Below are 23,740 nucleotides of genomic sequence, written 5' to 3' on the forward strand. Positions count from 1 at the left end.
AGATTCACCAACCAATACACACTCACCACAGAGACTAGGGGTCTCTGGACTTGCAGGGTAAGAGGCTGTACCACATCCTGGATGGAAAATGGCCAGGAACTAGATGAAGAGAGAGTAGAATGGGATTCTAGCCAGCCCAATCAGCAGCTCATATCTAACTAAAAATGGGAAACTTTCAAACTGTACAAGTAGATAAATGTGGGAATAAAGGGATTCAGAGGAAAGAACCCTAAGTAGGTAGAAAAGAAATGAACTAGGAATGGAGGGTATAGGGCTGAAGAAGGTTGTGAAAACCCAAGGTTCCTCAAGCCTGACCACCTACCTACCCAGTTAGAGACCAATACCTGTGCTTACCCACCTGAAGTGCAGGAGCCCCTCCCGGCCATTGGTGGCCTCTTCCTCGGGGAATAGCAGCAGAGGGGTTGGGGGAAGCCTCGTGGAAGCACAGAATCTCTTGAGTGACTCCACCAACTCTCCACGCCCATCCATCTCCATGAAGCCCCGAGACCAGCACACAAAACTGGGGGGGCTGTTGAGTAGAGGCTGGGGACAGGGAAGAAAGAAAGAAAAAAAGAATGTTGGGAAGTGATAAAAACTAATATATGGAGTAGAGAAGCGGGGTTAGGGGTAAGGCTCAGTCAGTAGCTCCTGGTTCCCAAGGAAATTGTGGGAGGGCAGTAAGGGGTCCTTGAGCTGGGCCCAAGGGAACTGGCCATAGCGCTCTCGGCTTCGCCCCCGACTCACGGTGCTACAGCTGGTGATCAGGTTAACTATGTTGTGGTCGAAAGGTGTTACGTGGTTGGAAATGAGGACCCTGACACGATGATCCCGGAGTGCTGAGTCCTCCTGCCGGACCACGAGCCCCAGCACCGCACACATGGTCCGGACCACGAACCTGGGGGACGCAGACAGTGGTGACTGCACGGCCTCGGACCGGGCCCAGCCGTGACTCCCCCCTCCCTATGCCGAGCACCCGAGTCGGAACCTGCGAAGGACGCTGTCTGGCAGCGCGCAGCTGACCAGGAAGACGTGGATCCCAAGAAAGAGGCGCAGGACGAGAAGGCAGAACCCGACGGGCGCGTAGAGCAACAGCGCGAGGAGCAGGAAGCCGTCACCCGGGAGCCTGGGGGCGAGAGGTGGGGTGATCAGGCGCCGAAGGCCGAATGGACGCGGGAGATGCCCTCTTCCCGCCGGAACTCTTACCGGTGCGAGTCAAAGAGCCGCTCCGGCCCCGGCGCCGGGGGAGGTTCCATCGCAGCTGCTCTAGGGGAGTTCGGGCGCCGCCGCCATCTTTGCGCCCCGCCGCAGGGGCTCCTGGGAAGGCGGAGTCTCCGGGCGTCCGCCCAGGGTGCCAGGACCCGAAATCCTGAAGCGCCCCGGAAGGGCTAGCGGCCCCAGCATGCCTCGCGGGCCCTTGGGCCACCTCAGAGCTCGCGTCCCGCAGAGACCACAATTCCCGGCATTCGCGGGGCAGGGGCGGAGTCGGGCTCCGGGAATCCCGGTCCCGGCGTGCACTTCTGGAGGACTTCAGGTACCGGCGTGCCCCGCGTCCCGCGGTCAGCCAGCTCGCGTCCAGGGTGCCGCCTCTGTGTAGGGAGGGCGAGGAGGCAGCCGAGGCGGAGCTCATGGCTGCACTGAGGGCGGGGCGGGGTGCAGGCTGTAGCCTCTGGGGATGGCGGGCTTTAGGGGGGATTCGCTGGGGGAAGGGACCCCTGTTGACTCCTGACCTCCGGGTCCTACTGACGTCAGGAACTCCTGACCCTCGTACCCGAGTGACTTATGGGACCCCCAGTGTCCGGGTCCGGTTGTCTGTGGGGGTGCCTGGATCACGGACATGTCTGACGTCGAGGACTTCGGATTCTCGAGCGCGGCTGACAGCGGGGACCCCAGATTCCCGGACCCAGGAGGACTCAGGGACCCCTGGAGCCCGTCTGCGCGTGTGGCTGGCGGTGGCACTGGGCGTTGGGGGGGCAGTGCTGCTGTTGTTGTGGGGCGGGGGGCGGGGTCCCCCGGCCGTCTTTGCCTCTGTCCTTGGCTCACCGCCCACCTCTCCCCGGAGCCAGTACAACTTCATCGCAGACGTGGTGGAGAAGACGGCACCTGCCGTGGTTTATATCGAGATCTTGGGCCGGTAACAGTGGGGTAGACCTGGAGGTACCAAAGCTGTGGGCTAGAGGGCAGGCGACCAGGAGGGGTACGATCTCCTCACATCCGTGCTTTCTCCCCGTCCCAGGCACCCTTTCTCGGGCCGCGAAGTCCCTATATCAAATGGCTCAGGATTCGTGGTGGCTGCTGACGGGCTCATCGTTACTAATGCCCATGTGGTGGCTGATCGGCGCCGAGTCCGTGTGAGGCTGCCTAGCGGCGACACGTATGAAGCCATGGTCACAGCCGTGGATCCCGTGGCAGACATCGCCACGCTGAGGATTCAGACCAAGGTGGGGGTCTGGGCAGGCTGGGTTGGGTTGGGACTGTGAATTTGCTCGCATTTCCAGATGACAGGTCCCTTGTACCCATTCATTCTTAGGAACCTCTTCCCACACTGCCCCTGGGACGCTCATCTGATGTCCGGCAAGGGGAGTTTGTTGTTGCCATGGGAAGTCCCTTTGCACTGCAGAACACGATCACATCCGGCATCGTCAGCTCCGCTCAGCGTCCAGCTAGAGACCTAGGCCTCCCTCAAGCCAATGTGGAATACATCCAGACTGATGCAGCTATTGATGTGCGTCCTGATATGAGAGAACTGACAGTCCAGGTTGGGGGAGGGAGATAGGCTGTGTGGTGCAGGCACCAAGTGTGATAGATGGCGGATGAGCCTATATATTGGGGTTGAGCTACAAAAATATGGTTACTCATTCATGGGCTGGGAAAAGAATTTGAAGAAAATGCCTACATCCTGGTTATGCTCTCAGGCATAGAGTCCCTGGATCTCTTCCATATTTTCTCCTTGTCCTGCAGTTTGGAAATTCTGGAGGTCCCTTGGTTAACCTGGTGAGTGGGCCATCCTTCTCTCCAAGAATTCCTGCCCCAGGTCAGTGTGGGATTTCCCTACTTTAACCATGTTTGGTCAAGGCTTTGAACAGTCCCTTGTTGGCTGTCTCCCAGAATCCAACCAGATCTCTCCAACTCCCTGCTACTCTTGTTCAGGTACCCTCATCTCTTACCATTTGTTTGGGCTAGGGAATAGTGGGCTCTGTCCCTGCAGGATGGGGAGGTGATCGGGGTGAATACCATGAAGGTCACAGCTGGAATCTCCTTTGCCATCCCTTCTGATCGCCTTCGAGAGTTTCTGCATCGTGGGGAAAAGAAGAGTGAGCCTGGCTTAGGGGAAAAGGGGTTCCCTTAAGTGGTGGGAGGGGCATTCATTGGGCCTTGCTGGAGAGGGGTCTATTGGGAGGAGGAGGAGGGGAAGGAAGAATGTAGCTGGGTGGGGCTCATTTGTCTCTTTATCACAGATTCCTGGTTTGGAATCAGTGGGTCCCAGCGCCGATACATTGGGGTGATGATGCTGACCCTGACTCCCAGGTATGACCTTTAGGGGTAGTGACATGTAGGACCACCAGTATACTCAGTGGTGCACAACTGGCACTTCTCTTGAGCTTTGTTCTCAATTTTCTCTTTATCTATGGTGAATTGCCTCATATTTGCAGCTATCAGAAGAGCTGTCTTCTCATCCCACTCCATTTTGTACACCTACCACCAATTTGATTTCATCCCATTACTGCTTTAAAACTTTCAATCTATTAACCTGGTGTTTAGGGGCCATTTTCCATTTGTCTTCATTTTAATCTCCAGACCTGGCTTCCTACATGTATATATTCTGTTGCAGCCAACCTGATTTCCTACCCTCAGGTTTTTATTTGAGTTGTTTTTATTTCATATAGTTAAATATCAGACCCATCCTTCTAGGCTCAGCTTAAGTTCTACTCCCTCTTTAAAAGCTTCTCTTAGGATTTTAGAATGAGATTAGTGCTACTGATTTAACACCATCTGTCATTTGGAATTAGGTACCTTTTATATATATGTCCCACTTCCTAACTACTAGAATGCAGAAATGAATTGCCTTTGTATCTGGAGTACCTAGTGCATACCTTATCCATACAGTTGTCAGTGTGTTGATGAGAGATTTGAGGTGAACCCAAGATGGGGAGAGCACTTTGGTGTGGTTAACAGGGTGGCCTGTGTCCTTTCAGCATCCTTGCTGAACTACAGCTTCGAGAACCAAGCTTTCCTGATGTTCAGCATGGCGTGCTCATCCATAAAGTCATCCTGGACTCCCCTGCACACCGGTGAGGGAGAGACTGCACTGAGAGGTGGGGGTAGGTGAGATGCACATGTGTCCTTGAACTGGTCTGTCTACTTTTTCCTTTCTCTGTCCATCTTTTGCAATAGGGCTGGTCTGCGGCCGGGTGATGTGATCTTGGCCATTGGGGAGCAGCTGGTACAAAATGCTGAAGATATTTATGAAGCTGTTCGAACCCAATCCCAGCTGGCAGTGCGGGTCCGGCGGGGACCAGAAACATTGACCTTATATGTGACCCCTGAAGTCACAGAATGAATAGATCAGGAAGAGTATGAGGCTACTGCTCTGATTTCTACTTTGCTTTCCTGGCCTAGGCTCTGAGGGCATCTGGACAGAGGATTAAATGAACCAGTGGGGGGGCAGGTCCCTCCAACCACCAGCACCAATCCCTGGGCTCTGAGGAATCAAAAAAACACTTTTTATATAAAATAAAAATTATACTTAGCAACATGTTATAGTCAAAAATGGGGGGTGTGCTGATCTTTTCTGCCACAAAAAGGCTAGAGGTAAAGCTGTATCCCCCCGAACTGAGGGGAGATACTGGAACTGACCATCCTGACCTCCCTATTCAAGAAAATGAGCTGCTCTCTGTCATTCTGGCCAGTTAATCAGGTGCTGCTCTTTGTGGCCTGCTCAGCTTGGTGCTGGGTCTGGGATCCAGGATTCCCCATGTTTGGCTTCAGATCCAGACAGCTGGCCTAGGAAGGAGGGCAATAACATCGGCTTACAGTTCCACATCCACAGTGCACATTGGATGAGTGTAAGGGGCCTGCTGACATCAGGGGTTCCTTGGTAAGCTCCTGAGGTAATGGCAGCCTCAGACCCCTGCCATTAGGGGCCAGTGGTGGTGTGCAGAGGTGGGTGGTGGCATATTAGATGATCTGGTTGCTGGTCTGGCCAGGGTAGCGCTCGAATCTCTTGTTGGCCTCTTCACCGAAGGCATCCCCTGCAAGGTGAATGGGTGGTTTGGGCAGGAAAGCAGACCCATCTTGGGGAAGGGTAGGTAGAAGTGGGGGCGCTGAGAAATACAGCCGTGGGTGGGAAGACATAGAAACAAGGAGAAGCGAGTAAAGGCTTTTCCCTCCCATCCCTGTCTTCCTGGGCTATTCTTCCCACCAAATACCAATGTGACAGTTGTGCACCCAGATGCGATGTCCGTCATATTTGCAATTACATTTCATTGCATTGTTGGTGAAGTCACTCTCTGCTACTTCAAAATTGGGGTTTATGACCACCTGTGAGAGAAAGGCAATGCAATTCTAAGGTGTCTTTGATAAATACTCTTCCCACTTGCTAGCTAGAAATCTCAGACCCCAGGCACCTGCAGAATGTAGTTTCCTGGCTTCACATCTGTGATGTCAATCCACTGACAGTCAATGTCATGCCGGTAGAGATCCCAGCAACCCACGGTGATGCCCTGCTCTCCAAAGTTGGCACACTCATACCTTTTGGAGACATCTGAAGGGATTCGTATATATCAGTGTGAGGCAAGGCTGTGGGTTGGAGTTACTGTGGTCCATTTTAGACTGGTCCAACTCACCCTCCTGACACTCGGTGTCTTCTAGGCAGAAACTAGCTTTGTGGCCCTCTGCCACCTTGGTGCCATTGGGAGTCAGGATATCATAGTGAGTGAAAATGTCCATACTGTGGTAATGCCTGTGAAGACAAGGGAACCCCTGTTTCATTCCCTGATCCCAGCAGATTTACCCCGTCCCCAATGGCTTTGCCCTTCTACTCGACCCTCTCACCCATGACACTCGTGCCACACCCAGGAGTGGCGCCCAGCCTTGGGCCTGAAGTCAGCTCGTCCCAGGTTGTGAATCTGGGAGGAGAATCGGAGTAGACGCCGGTGCCCATAAGGCCAGTTGGCTGAGCGGGCTGAGCGGGCCAGGCAGTTCTCTTCTGCAGCACAGTAGAGCATGTGCAAGGGTCGGTCCTCGATGTAGGCAGTCTCCTGCACCAGTGCTGAGTGAAGCAGCAGATCTGATGCAGCTGCACCCAGGAAGGAAGGAGAGTATTAGAAGTCACTGTTGAAGGATGGGGACAGATGGGATGCTTCTATCCCCCATAGTGTTTGTGAGGCTGGTTTTCCACATGGAAGCAGTGCCCTTCTACATTACAGCCCTCTCTTTCTTTGAAAGGGGTGGCCCAGAACGTCCCTTCCCGAGCTTGCTCATTACTCACTCTCAGAACAGATGACTCCAGCAGTGAAGCGGGTTTCTGTCCTCTTGCAAGCGATATGGGTACCGTGATGTGCACATTGGTCCAGGGACATCTCGGTCCCTGTGCAGCGTACTCCACTCATCACCACCTCTGTTATATTCCCTGAGTCCCAGTACCAGGTCTCCTGGGGACATATGTAGGTGTTTTTGTGAGGCTCCACCATCCAGCCTCCTGGGCCAAAGGACTAATTTCCAGTCCTCTGCCCCAAGCACAGGCTTTGGAAGCAACTACCTTGGTTCCCTTCTCCTCTTTCCCACTCACCTGCAGGCCATGGTTGGCATAGCCCAGTCCAAGTTGCCTACAGGCCACCATGGCTTCCAGCGTGCCCCAGTCATCCCCACAGATGAGGCCCCAGCGAAGGGGTCCAGGTCCCCCTATTTGCACCTCTACTCGCCCCTCATGTCGGCTGCGGCCCCCACTGAGTCGGATCTGTAGTGACAGAATGGAAGAGCTGGGGAAGCTTTTGTGGTAGGGTAGTGGGAGACTAGCAGGCATGTGGCTGAAGGGTGATTCAGAGGCACATAAAGGGCTAGCAGTGGTGGTGTCAGGAGGGAGATCCAGAGTGGCAGGGGCCTAGGACAGTGGGCTGGAGGCCATCACACTGCAGAGCATGACCAGGACTGGATAAGATATGACACCTGAGCCAAGGTAGAAAGTATGACTGACCTTGGTCTCTACCCCAGTGTAGGGCAGGTTGCATCGGACCCCAGCATCCTGGCCATGGGAACAGTCCTCAGCTGTGATGTTCTTGTGGGGGCACTTCCAGAGGGAGGATTCCTGTCCAGAGCATCGAACTTCACTCAAGTGGATGGCACCCATGCCTAAGGTCAGAGGTCAAAGATCAGGAGATTACAGTTGGGCCTTTACTGCCTGCCCAGGGGTCTCCTTCCCAAGGACTGTATCCCGCAGGAGCGTGTACCTCCTTCCTTGTCCCTCCCACCTTAATCCCTCTCACCCTGCCCCATGCGGGCACCACTCAGAGCCTCTCGAGCACTCCCGAAGCCCAGCTCCCGACACACCACGCTGGCTGCCTGTAGGTCCCATTTGCGGTCACAGACAGTGCCCCACGTGCCAGCCTTCAGGACTTCCACCCGGCCCTCTCCAGGGTGGGCCCCACCCTTTAGACGCACTCGGGCCTATAGAGAAGAGAGATGTGTCCAATGGCAGTGAATGGGAATGTCAGTGCAGAAAGGGCTGAGCAGACCTGGAGATGAATGAGACTCTGGTGGGTGGGAGGGGTGGGGTCTCAGATCTGTGGCCCACCCCCTGGAGGGTTCTTTTCTATCCTCAGGTCAGGGCTGTGCTTAGGGGTGGCCAGGCTAGGGGATTCTCCACCTGGGGTGGGGAAGGTCACAGTCACTGTCTCACACACCTCCCCCTGAGGCTTCGACTGTTGTTGCTTCTTCTGGCCACTGGATGCTGCGTAGAGAGGACCTGGCACACAGCTCACCACCGCAGGGGCCCCCCCAGGGCACCTGGTGGTGTCATTGGCACGATAGAACTCCAAGGTGCAGAGGGAGAGGTGGGCCTCCGTGCCCACGCACGCCACCCCATGCAGACCAAAGGAGTGTTGCTGCCGCTGGGCCAGCAGCCTGGGGGGACAGGAGTGGGGAGCAGTAGGGTAAAACAATGCTCCTGCCTCTTTGCCCACAACCCACCTCCCACTCCATGTCTCCACCATCCCCCAACTCTTCACAACCGCTCTATTCCTCTTCTCCTCTTCTCTGGTACGTTGTACTCCGAAGAGACAAAGGGAGTGGTGAGTTTTCAGGCTGAAAGAGCCCTGGTTACCCAGATAGGAGGGTCTCTGGGGACTTTCTGCAGCAGAAGAACCCTATGGGAAGGTGATAAGTCTCAACTTGCCTGATAGAAACCTTGTTCCAAATGGTTTTAGGCTGCTGACCTTAACAGAGACTGAGGCTGACTGAGGTTGAGGCTGCCGTGCAAAGAGGATGGGAAGCTAAAACTGCCCAGTAGGCAGAGATGGGCAGGAGGGGGCAGCTGACACAAACAGGAAGCCCGAAGAGCCAGAGCGAGCAGATCCTCCTATTGTGCCAAGACTGGAATATCTGAATGAGTCAGGATGCAAAGGAGTAAGAGTAAGTCTTGAATCTCAATGGCTCCTCAGAGGCCAGAGAGACTTCCAGGCCAGGGGCTCTGCAGGCCAGAGTATGATGGGCAGTTATGGGTAGAACAGACCAGATGGTGGATACGCAAAAGACGGGTTGGCATATAGAGGGAAGAAGATTTATAAACGCAAGACAGACTAAAGTTAGAAGGACCACATAGCCAGAGAAGGAGAGTGAATACGAACAGAATGGTAAACACATCCCCAGGCCTGAGCCAAGCTCTGAGTCTTTAATGAGGCAGTCTGTGCTTCTGCAACTTAAAGAGAGAATGTTCCATAGCCACCCAAGCAGGAAAATTGAATTAAACTAGAGATATTAAAACTTGGAAATACTGCAGAGAGATGCTTGAGGGGCTTTATCAGTGCCAACGGAATGAGAGATTGCAGTGAGGTTTGTGATGAGAGAAACTACTTTCTTCTCAGAACAGTCCAGAGATGAAGGGAACCAGCCGAACCCTGATATTGGTGGAGTGGGCCTGGGAGGCTGATTTGCCAGTGAATTATTACGGTAATGTGCCCCATTACTTGATGTCAGAGGAAGGAAGGAATATGATAACTTGAGGCCATTGGCCAGGAAGACACAGAAAGAAGAAAGTGTTTATAAATACAACAGACAAAAGAAGCCTAGAGACTTGACAGAATGCCTTTGGAAGCTCAGGAAAGAGATTAGGTACTCTCCCAAAGTCCTGTTCGGCTGAAAATAAAAGTTAAAGAGGCCATCGCAGGAAAAAGACATCTCTCTTCTGAACTCCCTCCTCCACTTTCTCTACAACTGACAAAGTGAAAACAGCAGTGTGCACTTTAATGTGGGGGTTAGGGAAGCCCACGGTATGGTGATGGGCAAATATGACCCTAAGCTAAAAGGCACTACAAGAACAACCCAAATTCCAAGCTCCTCTGAAGCCACCAGAAGGAGGAGCTGGGTCATGAGGGGAACCCGGGGACTACTAGAACATGCTGAAGAGAGGAGGGGATAATGAAAAGGAATGAATTCTTTGCACCTCAGTCACTGCTGAAGAAGTTATCAGGGACATTTTGCATGTGCAAATGGCCTTAGGAAGCCTAGCGAGATTTAATCAATGGGGTCAGAAGCTTTGCATTCCCTTGGGTTCTGAAGAAGCCCAGGAGGAAAATTATGCATCTGGGAGCCTAATCTTGTCAACTGAGCCAGAGGGGAAGGGGCTGTCAATTTGATCCCATTAAGTTTTACCCCTAAGCCAGTAGCACTTATTCTTAAAATTGAATCAGATAAAGGTAGGATGGGAACACTGATCCCTTAGACAAACCTCTTGGGGAAGAGGCAAGCGTGGCATCTGATGGACAAAAGTGCCAGAGTATCTACCAGAATTCACTGGTAGAAGATAAATGAGCGTGTGGGACAAGGATGGACTGATACAGAGATTTTTAAAAATCCTGTGGCAAGCACAATTCTGCAGAGACCAACATAAGGGCAAGCAGATCCCCTGGGTCATCACTAGATGCTCCCTCTTCTCTCCACCCAGCCAGAACTTTATTTACCTCTTGATTGGCCCCCTGCCCACTTGGGGTTTGGGTTTGACTTTATGCTTGGTGATTGGTCTGAAAAAAGGAGAAAGCAGTTAATGGAGACAGTGGTTAGGTTCATGGCCCAGGAAAGACAGAGGATGATTTTTTTCTGTTTCTGGGAAGGATCCTTTATGCAGAATGTGGGAAGAAGGAGTAAAGTGAAGGCAGCCCTATTTGCCACAAACATTGACTGCTGCACACCACTGAACTGTATTTTACGATCTCACGCTGCTCTCTGGATTCAGCAACAGTGACAAGAAATCTAGTTATGTCAGTCCAGGTGGGTGAGGAGATAAGAGGAAAGTTAAGGCAGAAGAGAGAATGGGAATGTGGGTGAATTAAGGGAGGTGAAGACTGGGGGAAGGGGAGGAAGCATGCAGGTGGCTGAGGATGGAGTCTGAGCTATTGGGGGAAATGTAAAGATGAGGAGGCTGTTCCTCAGCCATTCCTACACTACTTCCTCCTTGTGCTTCCTAACATCGAAGCTCGCCCATTCCCATGCCTGCCTCCCCTCCCCTCCCATCCTGGAAGGGCCATTTTCCAGTCATATCCTTTACTTCAACAGCTTGGGTTTTGGGATGGACATGGATAGGCTGCCTTCCATCCATCCACCTCCTGGGGCCACAGGGGCGAGCAGGAGGTCCCAGGGCTCTTGCCCCATTACCTTACAAGGGGCTTGGGGCGTCGGGCGGAGGCTTTGGCCGCTCGCTTCCTCAACTTTCTGTGAGGATAAGACAATAGCAGAGTCAGGATCAGTCTAAAACCAAGTGAGAAAGGCTGGTGCAGTTGGGACCAGGGGCAAGGTTTCATTTCCAACGATCAGAGGTTTCCTGTGGCAGGATGTTATAACATCAGATAATCCCAAGACTCTACCCTTCACAGCTGTTTGGCCTCATAAGTACATGACCAGGTGGGTGAGCAGCAGTGAAGGACATGGACTAAGGGCTGATAGAACCCTTACACCAGGACCCACAGAAATTAGGCTGAGGCGGATGGGTCGACAGTAAGTCTAATCTAAACCTGAGGAGAGGGCTAAGGGGAGGGTGTAGGTGGAAAGGCGTTAGGGATGTTAGGATTCCCAGACTGACCAAGCTGGGAGAGAGAACTGGCCTGGCCACACCTAGGAGGGCTGACTGTCTTTTTATTCTTGGATGTTCCCCGGCTTCTGGCATTTCCAGGTCTGAGGCCTGTGAACCAGGACCAAGGATCGAGGCTGGAAAATCCAAGGATGTCAACTTGGTTTGACTGAGGAAGAAGTGGCCAAGGAGCTTAGGATGACAGCACCTTTCCTGCCCAAGTTAAATCCTATATGCTTCAGTCATTCACAGACTGAGCTCATCCTCCAAACTTACTTCCAGGGAAATAAGTTCTAAAACCTTATTTCTTTTTAATTGGTTTAAATAAAATTTGACTATTTTATTCTTTAAGAGGTTGTCTTAAGTCTAATGTCTGGAAACTAATGTCTGTTTCTCCTCTCATTCTCCCTTTGATTTCAAAGATCTTAATTCTGCCCCCTCTTTTCCCTGTCCACCTATGTATGGATGAATGCAGGCCTTGTCTGTCTGATCTTATGTTTACGAAATTCCCTGTTGTCATCTTAGTCATCCTTTCTTTGAACATGTCCTGCTCTGCTGTTTTTCTTGAAGAGCCTATTGGATGTAGTGTACAGTGTGCAGATGCACTAGGATTTTTAATATATAGAAAGACTCTAAACAGGGCTGAAGCTATTTCCTGCCCTGGCTTCTTCCTGAGGATGTACTTAATTGGCCTTTTTGCCCAAACACCCCAAATGTCCAACATTCTTAGCCAAGAGTCTACAGTAACTCTCAGGTCCCTTTCCTGAGACATTACTAAGAGTTTAAAACCTTTCATCATACAAGTATGTAATGTGAAACTTTTTCTCCAAATGTTTTTCTCAGACGTGTCTAGAATGAAATATACTTGGCACTTCCTTTTACCAGTAACTAGATCATCTTGATCTACAGAGTAGTACTCAGGAAAATGTAGTATTATGTAGAAATTTCAAAGTACAGTAGTCCCCCTGCCTTATCCATGGGGGATTCGTTTTAAGACTCCCAGTGGATGCCTGAAATGGAGAATAGTACCGAATCCTATATACACTGCATTTTTCTTATAGGTATATACCTACGATAAAGTTTAATTTATAAGTTAGGCACAGTAAGAGATTAATGACAATAACTAATATAAAATAGAATAGTTATAACAACACACTGTAATAAAAGTTATGTTAATGGCTTTGGGGCCATTATTAAGTAAAAAAAGAATGACTTGACCACAAGCACTGTGATACACTAACTGTTGATCTGATCACCTAGACGGCTACTAAGTGACTACTGGGCAGGGAGTGTACACCGCGTGAATACGCTGGACAAAGGGATGATCCAGATCCCTGCTGGGACAGAGGGGATGGCACAAGATTTCATCACACTACTCAGAATCGTGCACAACTTCAAACTTGTGAATTGTTTGTTTCTGGAATTTTGTTTAATATTTTTAGATCACAGTGACCTCAAGTAACTGAAACTGCAGAAAGCAAAACCACAAAGATGGGGGGACTACTGTATCTCTTCTCCAAGTTATTTAAGGAGCTTACAAGGTTTTTATAATATATATTATATAGCATATGTAATTATATGTATATATATTATAAGGTATAATGTAGGCTATATTAACGACCTGCTACTTAGGACTAGTACTGATATTTGTCTTGATTTACATTTCTTCATTCATAAATATGCTTGTTTTCCCCTATCATTTATTCCTTCAACCATCAAACATAAAAACCTACCGACATCTGCACATCCCTTTCTCATTCCAACTGTCTCTATTCTCTAAGGCCACTCTCCACAATTGTTTCTGAATTCTATCCCTTATCCTTTCTCTCCTTCTTAATTGAGAAGTTGCCCTTTTCAATTAAATCCTTCTAAACATTTTCAAATCTCTCTCTCTCTATCTCTCCTCCTCTCCAACACCCCCCATCCCTCATCTCTCCATAGAAAAAATTTTCAAGAGCTGTTAATATTGACCATCTCTATATCCTTTCTTCCTCCCTCATTCCTTAATCCACTCCTTTCTGGTTTTCCCTAGCCATCATTCTGAAATAATAAATCCAGGAGACATTTTTCCTTCTTCATCTTATTGAACTCTTGGCAGCATCTGACACTCTCTTCTTCCTTGGCTGTCATAACACTACTATCCTGGTTTAATTCCGAATTCCAGTTGCTTTCTTGGTCTTCTTTGCAGGCTCCTCCTCTATCTCATGACTTAAAATTTTGGAGCTCTGTCTAAGGCATTTTTTTTCTTCTCACTCTACATCCTCTCTCTGTTTTCATTCACACCTAACTTTGTATATTCCATTGTCTTCTTGATGTTTCTATTTAGATAGCTTAAAGTTATCTAAAATGTAATACAGGTCAGGTCCAAAAAATAAACTCATAATTTTTTCAGCAAAGTCCACTCTAGAAACCTAGGAGTCAACCTTGACACTTCTCCCTTCTTTGGCTCCCAAATTCAATCTGCAACCAAGTTCTGTCAATGTTACTTCCTAAATATCTCTCCAATCCATCCACTCTTGTCCTTCTCCAAACTATTCTCAGAGACACAGTCAGAGTGAGCTTTTGGAGCCACAAACTTGATCATGTCCTCTCACAGCCCTCCTTATTAAAACACTTCAATGATTTCCCATTACTTTTATCATAAAGACCCAAATCCTTAACATAATCTATAAGATTTTCTAGGATCTAGTGCCTAATTACATCTCTCATCATTTCCATATTCTCAGAATCCTGCACAGTGGTTTGCAAATAGTAGGAGTTCAAAAAAATTATCTGAACTGAACTAGACGAGTGATTTCTTACATAGCATTTAAGCTCTTAGAACATCAATTTTTTTGCCTGCAAAAGGGTAGTAAATGGTTCAATTATCTGTGCATTCTTTCCCCCTTTCAAAATTCTATAACTTTCTCATGTTCTAGGGCAGAAATACCAAACCAAGTTTTAAAATGATAAATATATTATGTTCTGATTTTCTCATTCCCCAAATCTTACTGACTTGTACTAAAAATAGCAGATGCATCTTCTTTCTCTAAGGAAGGTAGAGTTGTTTATAAGTCTTGCTTATCCTCTGTAATTGTATTACCTATGAGAACGCCCCCTCTGTCTGACTTAACCTGTGGAAGAAGATCTATATCACATCCCCACCACACAATCTCCCAGGACTCCTGTAATCTCTTTCTTCACTAAGAATGATCTCTGTACTTAGTATATCTTCTTCTCCAGCCTTCATCTCAGACTCAGTAAGAGATTCCAATATGTATGCAAATATTCCTGATCTCTGAAAATTATTTCAGGCTGTGCATATCTAGGGATAATTCCTGGGTCTCAAACTTTCTGAGGATGGCTCACTTCTAAAATTAGTTCATATTAACTCGAAGCCTAGAGATGTCTGATGGCACTATTCTTCTCTCAAGCAGCTTCAGAATCACTTTAGGAATCTCTTCTCTTATTTTTACATTCTATCTGTCATCCTACATCTATTCATTCACTTTCCTCTTTGTTGTCACCTTCCTAATCAGCTTCATTTTTATAACAAACTCCTACTTGTTTTACTGAAACTAGAACCACCTCTTTCAATTCGCTCCTCTTCTAATTCATCAGGCAAACTTTAAAAACCACTGGCCTTATTTTTATCACTGTTCCATACAAATACTTTTATTTTTAATTTTTCCATAAGATCAATCTGGCATTAAAAGTGTTCCATTTTTCTGGCCTTATTTATTCTTCTAGCTCCTTCTTCTATTTCTTAGTATAAGCCTTCCACTCTAGTCAACTGTCTTTCCAAATATATCCTATTCATATCATCTTATATGACTTCCTCATTGCTAAATCCAGTTGTTTCTTAGTATTTGTTTTTAGACCCATCAGCAGCACTGATTCAGTTGATCGCTCTCGCCTCCTTGAAGTACTTTACTTAGCTTTCAAGGCCACCATGCTCACCTGGTTTTCCTTCTACCCACCTCACTGTTTGCATTTCACCTTATCTACCTGACCTCATACTGTTTAAGCTCCCCATGATTCAGTCCTTAGACTTTTCTTTTTCTATTTACACTTACTCCCTTGGTGATGTTGTCCGGTTTGAGGACTTAAAATACTTTTATTCAGCTGAACTTGAGTCTTATACCCAATTGCTTACTCAGCTTCACCATTTCAGTGTCTTAAAGAACCTCAAATTTAACAGATCCCAAAATAAGTTCCTAATATACAACCCTTCCCTGCCATCCCCACATAAAACATGTTCCACGCACTATCTTCCTTATCAAATGAGGCCAACTTCATAATTAGCTTAGGCCAAAACCTTCGGAATGACCCTTAATTCCTCTCCTCTCATACCACATTGAATCCATCAGCAAATCCTGTTGGCTTTACTTTCAACTACACACAGAATTTCATCATTTTTTTGCCATGTTCACTGGTCACCATCATCTCTTACTTTATTTACTTGACTTTGAGAAGACAATAACATCTTAATTAGTCTTTCTGCCTTGTTGATTCTACCATATGTATCCCTTACAGTCTATTGTTAATAAAGCAGCCAAAAAATAAATAATAAATAAAAATAAATAAATAATAAAGAAAAACTTAAAAAAATGGAAGTCAGATTCATGCTTCTGCTCAGAACTTTATCTGACATGGAGTAAAAGCAAATGTCCCCAATGGCACGATGTGATCTGGTTACCCATTCTTTCACTATCCTCCTACATCACATCCCCTCTCATTTTCTTCCTTGTTCACTCAGTTACAGCCCCAGTGGCCTCCTGGAGCATGACAAGAATGCCTTCTCCCTTCCCCTTCCCCCTACCCCATTTCCCAGGATCTTTTCATTTATGATCCCTCTTCCTGAAACTATTGGTTTAGATTTCTGCTAGCTTGTGCCTTCACCTCCTTTAAATCTTTTCTCAAATGATGCCTTCTTAAAGAGGCCTTTACTGACCACTCTATTTATCCCACTACCATTTTTGAAACTTTTCCTTGCTTTGTTTTTAATGATTATATTCTTTGTCATTCTTACATTTTGTAATTTTACTTTTATTTTCCAATTCTTCCCTAGTCTACAAGATTAGGGATTTTTGTTTGTTTTGTTCACTGTTGAATCTCTAGTGTCTACAATAGTTCTTGGCACACAGTAGGCACTCAATAAATAAATAGCAAATGAACAAATCTGTACATCTTTGTTTATGCTATCTGCTTCACTTGAAATGCCTGGTATTTAAATTGTACTCATCTTTTGAACCTGGTGTTTGGATTAGGAAAGATAAGGAACAAACACAGAGAAAGAAATATAGCCCCAAGGCAGATGATAGCAGAGGAGCAGAGCACATAGATGTTTTAAGACAGTTTGTGTTTCTAGACCAGAAAAAGTGTATCCCTTGGGCCGAAAGAACTTTCAGATGTGTCTCAGAGCCAAGACAAGGAAAATGTTAGTGAGTATGGAAAAGACTGGAGGTTGGATAATGTATTGACTTTCAAAAAGAAGAAAAAGAATTCCTCAACTTACAGTAAGTAATATTTTAGAATAAGTTATTAAATAAAAAGTTTGTGAGCACCGAGAAAAAAATATGGTGATCCTTAGAGACCTAAAAGGATTTCAGTAAAAATTAGGTCAGTCAAGCCACCATGATTTCCTTTTTTGATAAGATCACTAAATCAGAAGGCTGGAGAATGGCTGTGAACATAGTATACCTGGATTTTAGCAAAGACTAGCAAAATCTCCCATGATTTCATTATAAGAAGATAAGATGGCAAAACGTTGGCTACCTCACTGTAGTATTCAGTTTGTTCCCAATTGGTTGAAAAGATATTTCACAACTAATGAGTAAAGGCTTGATTTAAATTTGAAGGAAAGTTTCCTAAGAAGAGTTAAGCTTTGGTTTTAAACATTTCAACAATTCTAACAGTCATTCTGATGAAGCCAGAGGCATAGTTATCATGTCTATCTACCAGAGGAGGCTGGGCGGGATGACAGATGGTTTTTAAATGATGCAGCAAACTAATACGGTAAACTCAATATAGATTTAGGTTAAAACAGGCTGCTCTATCAGCACCAAGGATGAAGGAAGACCTGAGTTGGTTTTAGGTGATTACAAGGTCAATATGAGCAGTGGGATGCTGCCTCAACACAAAGGTAATGCAAAATCTAGACATGAGAGTTGAGCATTTTTACTGCACCCTGCTCTGATCTGACCATGTTATAAGTAGTGTGCCCGGTGGAAGGAGGGCACCTTGATGTCAAGAGGTCTTTCTGCAAAACTGATCTAAGGAAGAGCTGAAGGAAATAAGCATTTTTAGCCTGAAAAATAGATTACAGAGAGACTATAAAGATTTCCAAATTTCTCAAAATGGCCAAATTAGATGTTCCAGGGAAGCGAGACGCTGTAAGCACAGAGCCGGTCACCATGTGATTTGTTACTCTAGAAGCTGTGCGCCAAGGATCCTGGGCAGGTGCCTCTGCCGAATGATAGATACTCTAGAAAACAGCCTAGGATCCCTGAGGGCTGGGTTGATCACAGACGCGCCTAACGGGCGGCCAGGACCCAGGGTAGGGCCGTCCTCCCTCTCCGGCTCTTAGGGATTGGCCCTCACTCGGAGACACCGCCCCCGCGGGCCACATCCGGCCTGTCACGGTCCTCAGACCCCAGGCGCCCAGCCTTGCTCAGGACACACCAGGCGTTGCCTCGGCAGGGTACGCCCTCACCCTCTCTGAACTCAGACCCGGGCTCCAGGCCGCGCAGGAGCGGTGATCAAAACCGCCCGCGGGACTGTCGCCGCTGGGCGTGGCCTCGCAACCCAGCGCGCGCCCCGGGCCGGGGACTCTGCCAGACAACAGCTGGGGTCACGGCACCGACGTTCCACCAGCCACCACTCGCCCCTCCCCGACTCCAGACACGAGAGAACAGGAGCCTCACTGGTCCCCCTAGCAGACTCGCCTCAGGGAGCCCTTCATGGTCCCGCAAGATTTCTCACCTCTCCAGTCTCGCAAAGGCCTCCCCCATTTTCCCGCTATTTTAGAGCCCCAGGGACCCCCGGTGCCCAGACCCTCTCAGAGGTCTCTCAACCCCATTCCTCAAGGAGCATCCCTCCACCCCACTCCGCTCAACCAGCGCCCATGGTCCTTCACCTGTAGAAAGCCGCGTTGACCCTCTTTTCGCTGGGGAAGCCTAACATGCCGCAGACCACGTGGCTGTTGTGGGCACTCCAGCTTTGGTCACACACTTTCGACCAGCCATCGGGAAGCCTGACTTCGACCAGTCCCTCAGTCACCGGCAGGGGTCGCCTGCCCCACCCAACCGCTGGTCGAAGGCGCACCTCCTCCACTTGCAGGTGATGCTCTACCTGGGGATGGGACCACAAGCAGAGGAAAGAATCCCAATGGCGCCATTCACATGTCTGGCTACCCTTAAGAAACGCTGACTGAGTGTGCTTGCTGCAAATGCAATGGCCAGAGGCTGGACAGGGCTGGATAGGGCTGAGGGAGATGTGATGTCTTCCTTAGTAGTGTACTGAATGGGTGTGTGGGGTGTCGACTCTCCTGCAATCACAAGAGTGGAAGGACATGCTGTGCCCTGAGAAATGACTGAATGGTGAGGAAGGCGCACCTAGCTGTCTGGAGCAGGAGGGAGCACTTCAAAGAGAAAGTGGTATTGAAGGAGGCGGGAGGTAAGAAGGGAGACGTTCCAGGAGAGCACAGGATATCTTGGGGACCAGGGATGAAGTTGGAGAGGTTCCTGCCAGGTTTAGTAACTTGAACGTTAATCCTAAAACAAACTTGGACTTTAAAGCATCTAAGAGCTCTAACATTTGCTCCCGTGCACCCCTGCCTCCAGCCTCCTATCAACCCAAATTAGCCCATGGGACACATGGAATCCCCTGCCTTTAATCACATATAACACCCCACAGCCCTCTCTGTCTGGCCAACCGGGTGTGTGTGTGTGTGTGTGTGTGTGTGTGTACTGCAGACCTCAATGACATTGGAGTCGGAGAAGCCAGGGAGGCGCTGGTCTTTGCAGATGACTCCGGCGTCCTCATCGTGGGTACAGTCACTGTTTCCCCAGCCCCTGGAGGCACATTCGGTCACACTCTGCTCAGTCCCACTGCAGCTCAGATTGTCCAGCCAGATGCGGCCTGCGGAGGGGTAGGTGAGGAGACAGAGAGGCTTGGGAAGGTAGATATAGGGAGTGATAGGGATGTTGGGGAGAGTGAGCATGGAGGCCTTGCACTTGGCCATAATGATATCATTTTTCTGGTAAGATAATGGGTGGGCAAGGGATAGCAGGCCCTGGAGGGAACAGGAAAAGAGGCATAGAATTGATGGAGGGTTGGTGGTGATCTGGGGATACTCAGGAGTTTGGCAGGGTGAATAAAAAACCAAGAGTCGACGTTGAAATTCTGTTCAGTTCTTAACCATTCAACGATAGCTACAATTAATCAAGCACTCTGCCATGGTGTGTACATACGTGATCATTCTTAGAACAGAGCTGCCATAAGATATTATCACTACTTTATATAAAGAAGTGGGGGTTCAGAGAAATTAAGTAACTTGCCTGAGCACACAGCCAACACATGGGAGCTTAGGGGTTTGAGCCATCTGTGAGACTTGGAAATCTAAGATCTTTCACCTCAGCCTCACTTACCCATGTGCCCACCCTGTCTGCACTTCCACACTGACCCTTGTTCTCTCTACCTGGACCATACTGCAATGAGTATCACTGACTTCATCTCAGAATTGGGTGAACCCTCAAAGTTGTCTTTCTCAGACATTGTGCAGAGACCCTGATGCATATCCTCATAAGGATTTCTCCAGCTTCTGCCGGGACACCTACCTCCTGCCCCACTTGGCCGATAACCATCACAAAGTTCTTGTGATTCTTGATGACTTTCCCCCACCAGGTCTAATTCAGTCCTTTGATGCCATCCAGAAAAATCCCTCAGCCACATGACTGCCTTCATATTTGAAGACAACCATCATGTAATTGCTATCAAAGGCTTTTTCTTTTCATATCAAACATCCCCGGTTTCTTCAACTATTTCTCCTTGAAACTTGGCTTCACATCTTTCACATCTGGGCAGCTGCCCTCAGAAAGTATTTCCATTTTCTACTATCTTTCTTAAAATGTGGCATCTACACATGATACTTTATTTCAGAAGTGGTCTAGCCAGTGAGAATTGGGGTATCAGCTGCAGATTGCACCATCCTGTCCATTAATCCCATTGTGGGTTCACACAGTGTAAGTACCCCCAGGCCTTGGTTGGAATTGTTGCTAAGCTCCTAGTCCTCACATTCATACCTATCCTGCTCAGTTCCAGCTTGTCAGTTTCAGCTTTGGCCTATAATCTGACTTTGTCAGCTGCAGTATCTGTGATCTTTTCTGGCTTTGGGACAGACATCCAGACATCATTTACCTGCTCTCAGCTTCCCATGAAAGCAGCTGTACTTTAACCGTACAAGGCTCACTGTATCAGGGCTGTCCTCATACATAGCTTTGTAGAATCATACTTTTTATAGCAGAAATGAACTTAGATATCATCTAGTCTTTTTGCACATGGGGCATCTGGGGCTCAGAGATGGCAATGGTTAGCCAAAGGTCACACAGCTCTGAGAAGTGACTATATTGGCTGGTTTGTCACCCAGGGGTTTACTTGACACTGGCTATTCTTGGTGTCCTGTGTCCCTGTGGCTGTGCCATCCTGACGTTCTCTCCCCCTGCATTTAAGTCACACTTAGGCAATACCTAGGCTATGCCTGGGGCATTGCTCACCTGTTCCAGGGCCATATTTGGCGCTGTGGGTCCAGCCTGTGGCTTCTGTGAAGCCCAGCTCCCGGCAGAGAACATGGGCAGCCTGTAGCGTGAAGTCATCATCACAGATGGTGCCCCATTCACCAGCTCGCTGTATCTCCACACGGCCCTCGAAGGGCTTTCTGGGGAAGCCGGCCAGCCGGAACCGCAGCCCCTGGCTCCCGGCCCTCTTCTCAGGGCCCATGGATGGGGATGGAGATGGAGATCCCAGGCATGAACTGCAGAGCAGGCACAGCAGCAGCCCCCAGGGGCTCCACTGCCAGACACTGACAGGTCCCATGGCAGGGAAGGCCTGGGTGCCCCGGAGAGAGAGAGTGTGTGAGAGACACTGAGATTGAGCCAGGCTCAGGTCCAAGAGAGAGGTCATGAGAGGAAAAGAGACACTGAGTAAGACCAGAGACAGAGGGCGTGTGAGAGAAAGAGAAGCACCCAGGGACTAAGAGAGGCAGTGAGAGAAATGCACACTAGATAGGGGCTGAAACACTGAGTCAAGAGGCGCAGTTTGAGAGATTCAGATTGGGAAGGGGGAGAGAGAAGGGGAGGGAGAGAGTAAGAGAAAGAGAGAGAGTAAGAGAAGGAGAAGGAGAGGGAGAAAAGAGAGAAAAAGATAGACATAGAGACAGAGAGAGAGGCTTTCCCTCCCTGTCGTAAAGAGTAAAATTCTCAGTATTAGTTATGTGTCACAATGACCTTCCCTAGTTCTGCCATCATCACCTCCATTACCTCTATTCACTAATGTATGAGACTCTGAGATCAAAAAAACAGTGATTAGAGACCCCGAGCCAGAGGATGCTTGGGATAAAAAGATAGAGACCGAACAAGAAACACACAAAGAAGAGGACCCAGACAGACAGGATGTGAAAAGAAGGGAAACTGTGGGAATGAAAGGGGGCCAAACAGAGACAGCAGAGAGACAACGATGAAGATGGACAAAAGGTGATTGAGAGAGAGCCAGGCACACAGAATTGGGGAGCAACCCAGAGAGGCAACAGGTGAGGAGGAGAGCAACCGACAGGAGCCAAGAAGCAGAGGTAGGAGGGACCCAGATGACCCCATTCAGCTAATCGGAGGACAGACAGCTGATTGTGGAGAGAGGCAGGCAAGGAGACCCTTGGATCTAAAGTCCCCTGAATGGGAGCCAAGCCCAAAGTCCTATCTGGGCAGATTCTGAGGCAGAGAGGGCAGAGAGGGCAGAGACCTGAATGTGCGGAAAGCCAGCTCCATATCCTCCCCAGCACACAGGCTCTCACAGGCACTGCATAGTCAAGGGGCCTGGGAGGGCCAGGTCTCAAGCTGGGTTGGTGGGGGTGGGATAGGGTAGAATTGTAGGATTGTCCAAGCCTCCTGCCAACATGGCCACCACTGTCACTGGGCAACCAGAGGCCAGGGCACCCTCAACTCCTCAGCCAAGGCCTTCCCTCTGTCTGGGGCTGAAAACAGCCCCTCTACAGCAAGCCCCCCCAGCATGCTTCCTCCGGCCTCAGACAAACAACCCAACAGGACAGCTTTGTTCTGAGGACATTTTGGCTTGAGGGCCCAGGGGTAGGGCCTCACAGAGGAGTCCCCAGCTTTAGGGCCCTCCCGACTGCCCTATTTGGAAAACCCTGCAGCTGCCCTCCCCGCTCCCGCCCCCCACAAATATCTGTCTCCTCTCTACACTCCTCTTGTCTCACACTTCTTTGGCAATAATAAAACCCTCACAGTTTCCCCTCGACTTCATCCCACATCACTCCTTTGCCCGGTCCCTCCACCATCCTTTCCATCAGCAACTCCCCTTCCTCTTGCCGGCAGCTTGACTTCCCTACCTTTAGCTGAGCGGAGGTCCTAGTTCGGGGCTGGGAGAAGAGTCCTGGTCCTCGAGATCAGTGCTGGGACTTCCAAAAAAAAAAAAAAAAAAAAAAAAAAAAGCGCTTGGTCAGGCAAGACTGGACCTCCCTCTCCCTTCTCCTTTCGTCCCTCCCACGTCCCCTTGAGCCCTCCCACATTCCGCCTTCTCTCTGGGTTCCTCCCTGGTCAGGTCCCTCCTCTTGGACCTCTCCTTCCCCGTGGAGCTTGGTGAACGCTGTTGCTCCACCTCCCTACGCCCCCCGCACCTCCTGGCTGTCTCAATGAAGCTTTCTTTTCCCGCGAGTTGGAGGCCGGGCAGCTGCGGTCAGGGGCAGGACACGCAAGAGGCCGCGGGCCCGCTGACCCGCCCAGGCGGCGACCCCTGTGGCGGCGGGAGGCCGCGGCTCAGCTCCGGGCTCGGGGAAGCGTTCCAGACCCCAGACCCCTGCCCTTCCCCCACGTCCCCCGCTCGGCAGAGAGTAAACGGCCCGGCTGGGGGCCGGTCCGGTCGAGATGGGGGGTACTCTGAGGCCATAAGGGCTCACGTGGCCCCTCCGAGGCCCCAGGGCGCCCGTCGGCATTTTCGAGGTGATGTCACGGCCTTCACTCTGATGTCACGTAGAGCATGTGACGTCGCACGCAGCCCCCAAGCCCAGGCGCCAGATCCCTCTGGCTGAAACCGCGAGGTGTCTGTTGGTGAAGCCCAGGGCTATGGGTAGGGGCCCGAAGCGGGTGGGCCGCCCGGCTTATCTGGGGGACCCCTCCCTTTCTTGCGTCTCTCCTTCCTCCCCCATTGCATTCGGCGGGGTCCGGGGGAGGGGCGGGAACGCCCGGGGCGGGCCAG

The 23,740-nt window shown here is 49.4% G+C and overlaps 3 protein-coding genes across 14 annotated transcripts in view; 1 reads left to right on the forward strand and 2 right to left on the reverse strand.

Moving 5' to 3' along the window:
* Positions 1-1,516, reverse strand: part of AUP1 (AUP1, lipid droplet regulating VLDL assembly factor) — a 3,514-nt gene extending 1,998 nt beyond the window's left edge. For 2 of the 5 annotated variants that reach the window (XR_001517319.1, XM_006905219.3), the window contains exons 1-5: positions 1,204-1,516; positions 986-1,123; positions 745-895; positions 359-543; positions 27-99 (exon numbers count right to left, since the gene is read on the reverse strand). Coding sequence is in view for 4 of the 5 variants with exons in the window: in XM_006905219.3 (XP_006905281.1) it covers positions 27-99; positions 359-543; positions 745-895; positions 986-1,123; positions 1,204-1,253 (597 nt within the window). In the remaining variant the exon portion in view is untranslated. Of the gene's footprint in view, positions 1-26; positions 100-358; positions 544-744; positions 919-985; positions 1,124-1,203 lie in introns of those variants that run through there. The other 3 variants (XM_006905220.3, XM_015593071.2, XM_025049447.1) reach the window with 2 other exon arrangements.
* Positions 1,034-4,768, forward strand: HTRA2 (HtrA serine peptidase 2). The gene is made up of 8 exons (XM_006905217.3): positions 1,034-2,131; positions 2,234-2,438; positions 2,528-2,722; positions 2,959-2,991; positions 3,206-3,311; positions 3,456-3,525; positions 4,194-4,289; positions 4,393-4,768. The coding sequence occupies exons 1-8, from the start codon at positions 1,626-1,628 to the stop codon at positions 4,556-4,558; spliced, it is 1,377 nt and encodes a 458-aa protein (XP_006905279.1). The 5' UTR covers positions 1,034-1,625; the 3' UTR covers positions 4,559-4,768.
* On the reverse strand, positions 3,836-23,705 carry LOXL3 (lysyl oxidase like 3). Of its 8 annotated transcripts, none has more exons than XM_025049445.1 (17): positions 23,163-23,705; positions 22,875-22,943; positions 21,031-21,361; positions 19,233-19,396; positions 18,393-18,607; positions 10,864-10,920; positions 10,173-10,232; positions 7,899-8,118; positions 7,482-7,662; positions 7,193-7,347; positions 6,788-6,955; positions 6,488-6,650; positions 6,052-6,295; positions 5,844-5,959; positions 5,625-5,761; positions 5,427-5,538; positions 4,708-5,249 (listed from the first exon to the last, which is right to left on the reverse strand). In XM_025049445.1, exons 3-17 carry the CDS (start codon positions 21,347-21,349, stop codon positions 5,176-5,178), a joined length of 2,385 nt encoding a protein of 794 aa, XP_024905213.1. In that variant the 5' UTR covers positions 21,350-21,361; positions 22,875-22,943; positions 23,163-23,705; the 3' UTR covers positions 4,708-5,175. The 8 variants fall into 8 exon arrangements, with proteins under 8 accessions (XP_024905214.1, XP_006905278.1, XP_024905213.1 ...); XM_025049439.1 differs by having other exon boundaries at positions 21,031-21,711; XM_025049441.1 differs by having other exon boundaries at positions 4,736-5,249; positions 5,478-5,538; positions 21,031-22,943.
* Between the last annotated feature and the right edge of the window lie 35 nt (positions 23,706-23,740).

This window comes from Pteropus alecto, unplaced genomic scaffold, assembly GCF_000325575.1.
Source record: "Pteropus alecto unplaced genomic scaffold, ASM32557v1 scaffold100, whole genome shotgun sequence".
NCBI classification, from domain to species: Eukaryota; Metazoa; Chordata; class Mammalia; order Chiroptera; family Pteropodidae; genus Pteropus; species Pteropus alecto.

Bases quoted from the DNA above. Each gene is read 5' to 3' on its own strand.
- LOXL3 (XM_025049439.1), bottom strand. From the start codon at position 21,436: ATGACCTCTCTCTTGGACCTGAGCCTGGCTCAATCTCAGTGTCTCTCA. The intron at 8,119-10,172 runs GTAAATAAAGTT...CTGTCCCCCCAG, and splicing joins GGCAGGGGGCCAATCAAGAG to GCTGCTGGCCCAGCGGCAGC. The intron at 6,296-6,487 runs GTGAGTAATGAG...TCCTGGGTGCAG, and splicing joins TGGAGTCATCTGTTCTGAGA to CTGCATCAGATCTGCTGCTT.
- HTRA2 (XM_006905217.3), top strand. From the start codon at position 1,626: ATGGCTGCACTGAGGGCGGGGCGGGGTGCAGGCTGTAGCCTCTGGGGA. The intron at 2,723-2,958 runs GTGCGTCCTGAT...CTTGTCCTGCAG, and splicing joins AGACTGATGCAGCTATTGAT to TTTGGAAATTCTGGAGGTCC. The intron at 2,992-3,205 runs GTGAGTGGGCCA...CTGTCCCTGCAG, and splicing joins GAGGTCCCTTGGTTAACCTG to GATGGGGAGGTGATCGGGGT.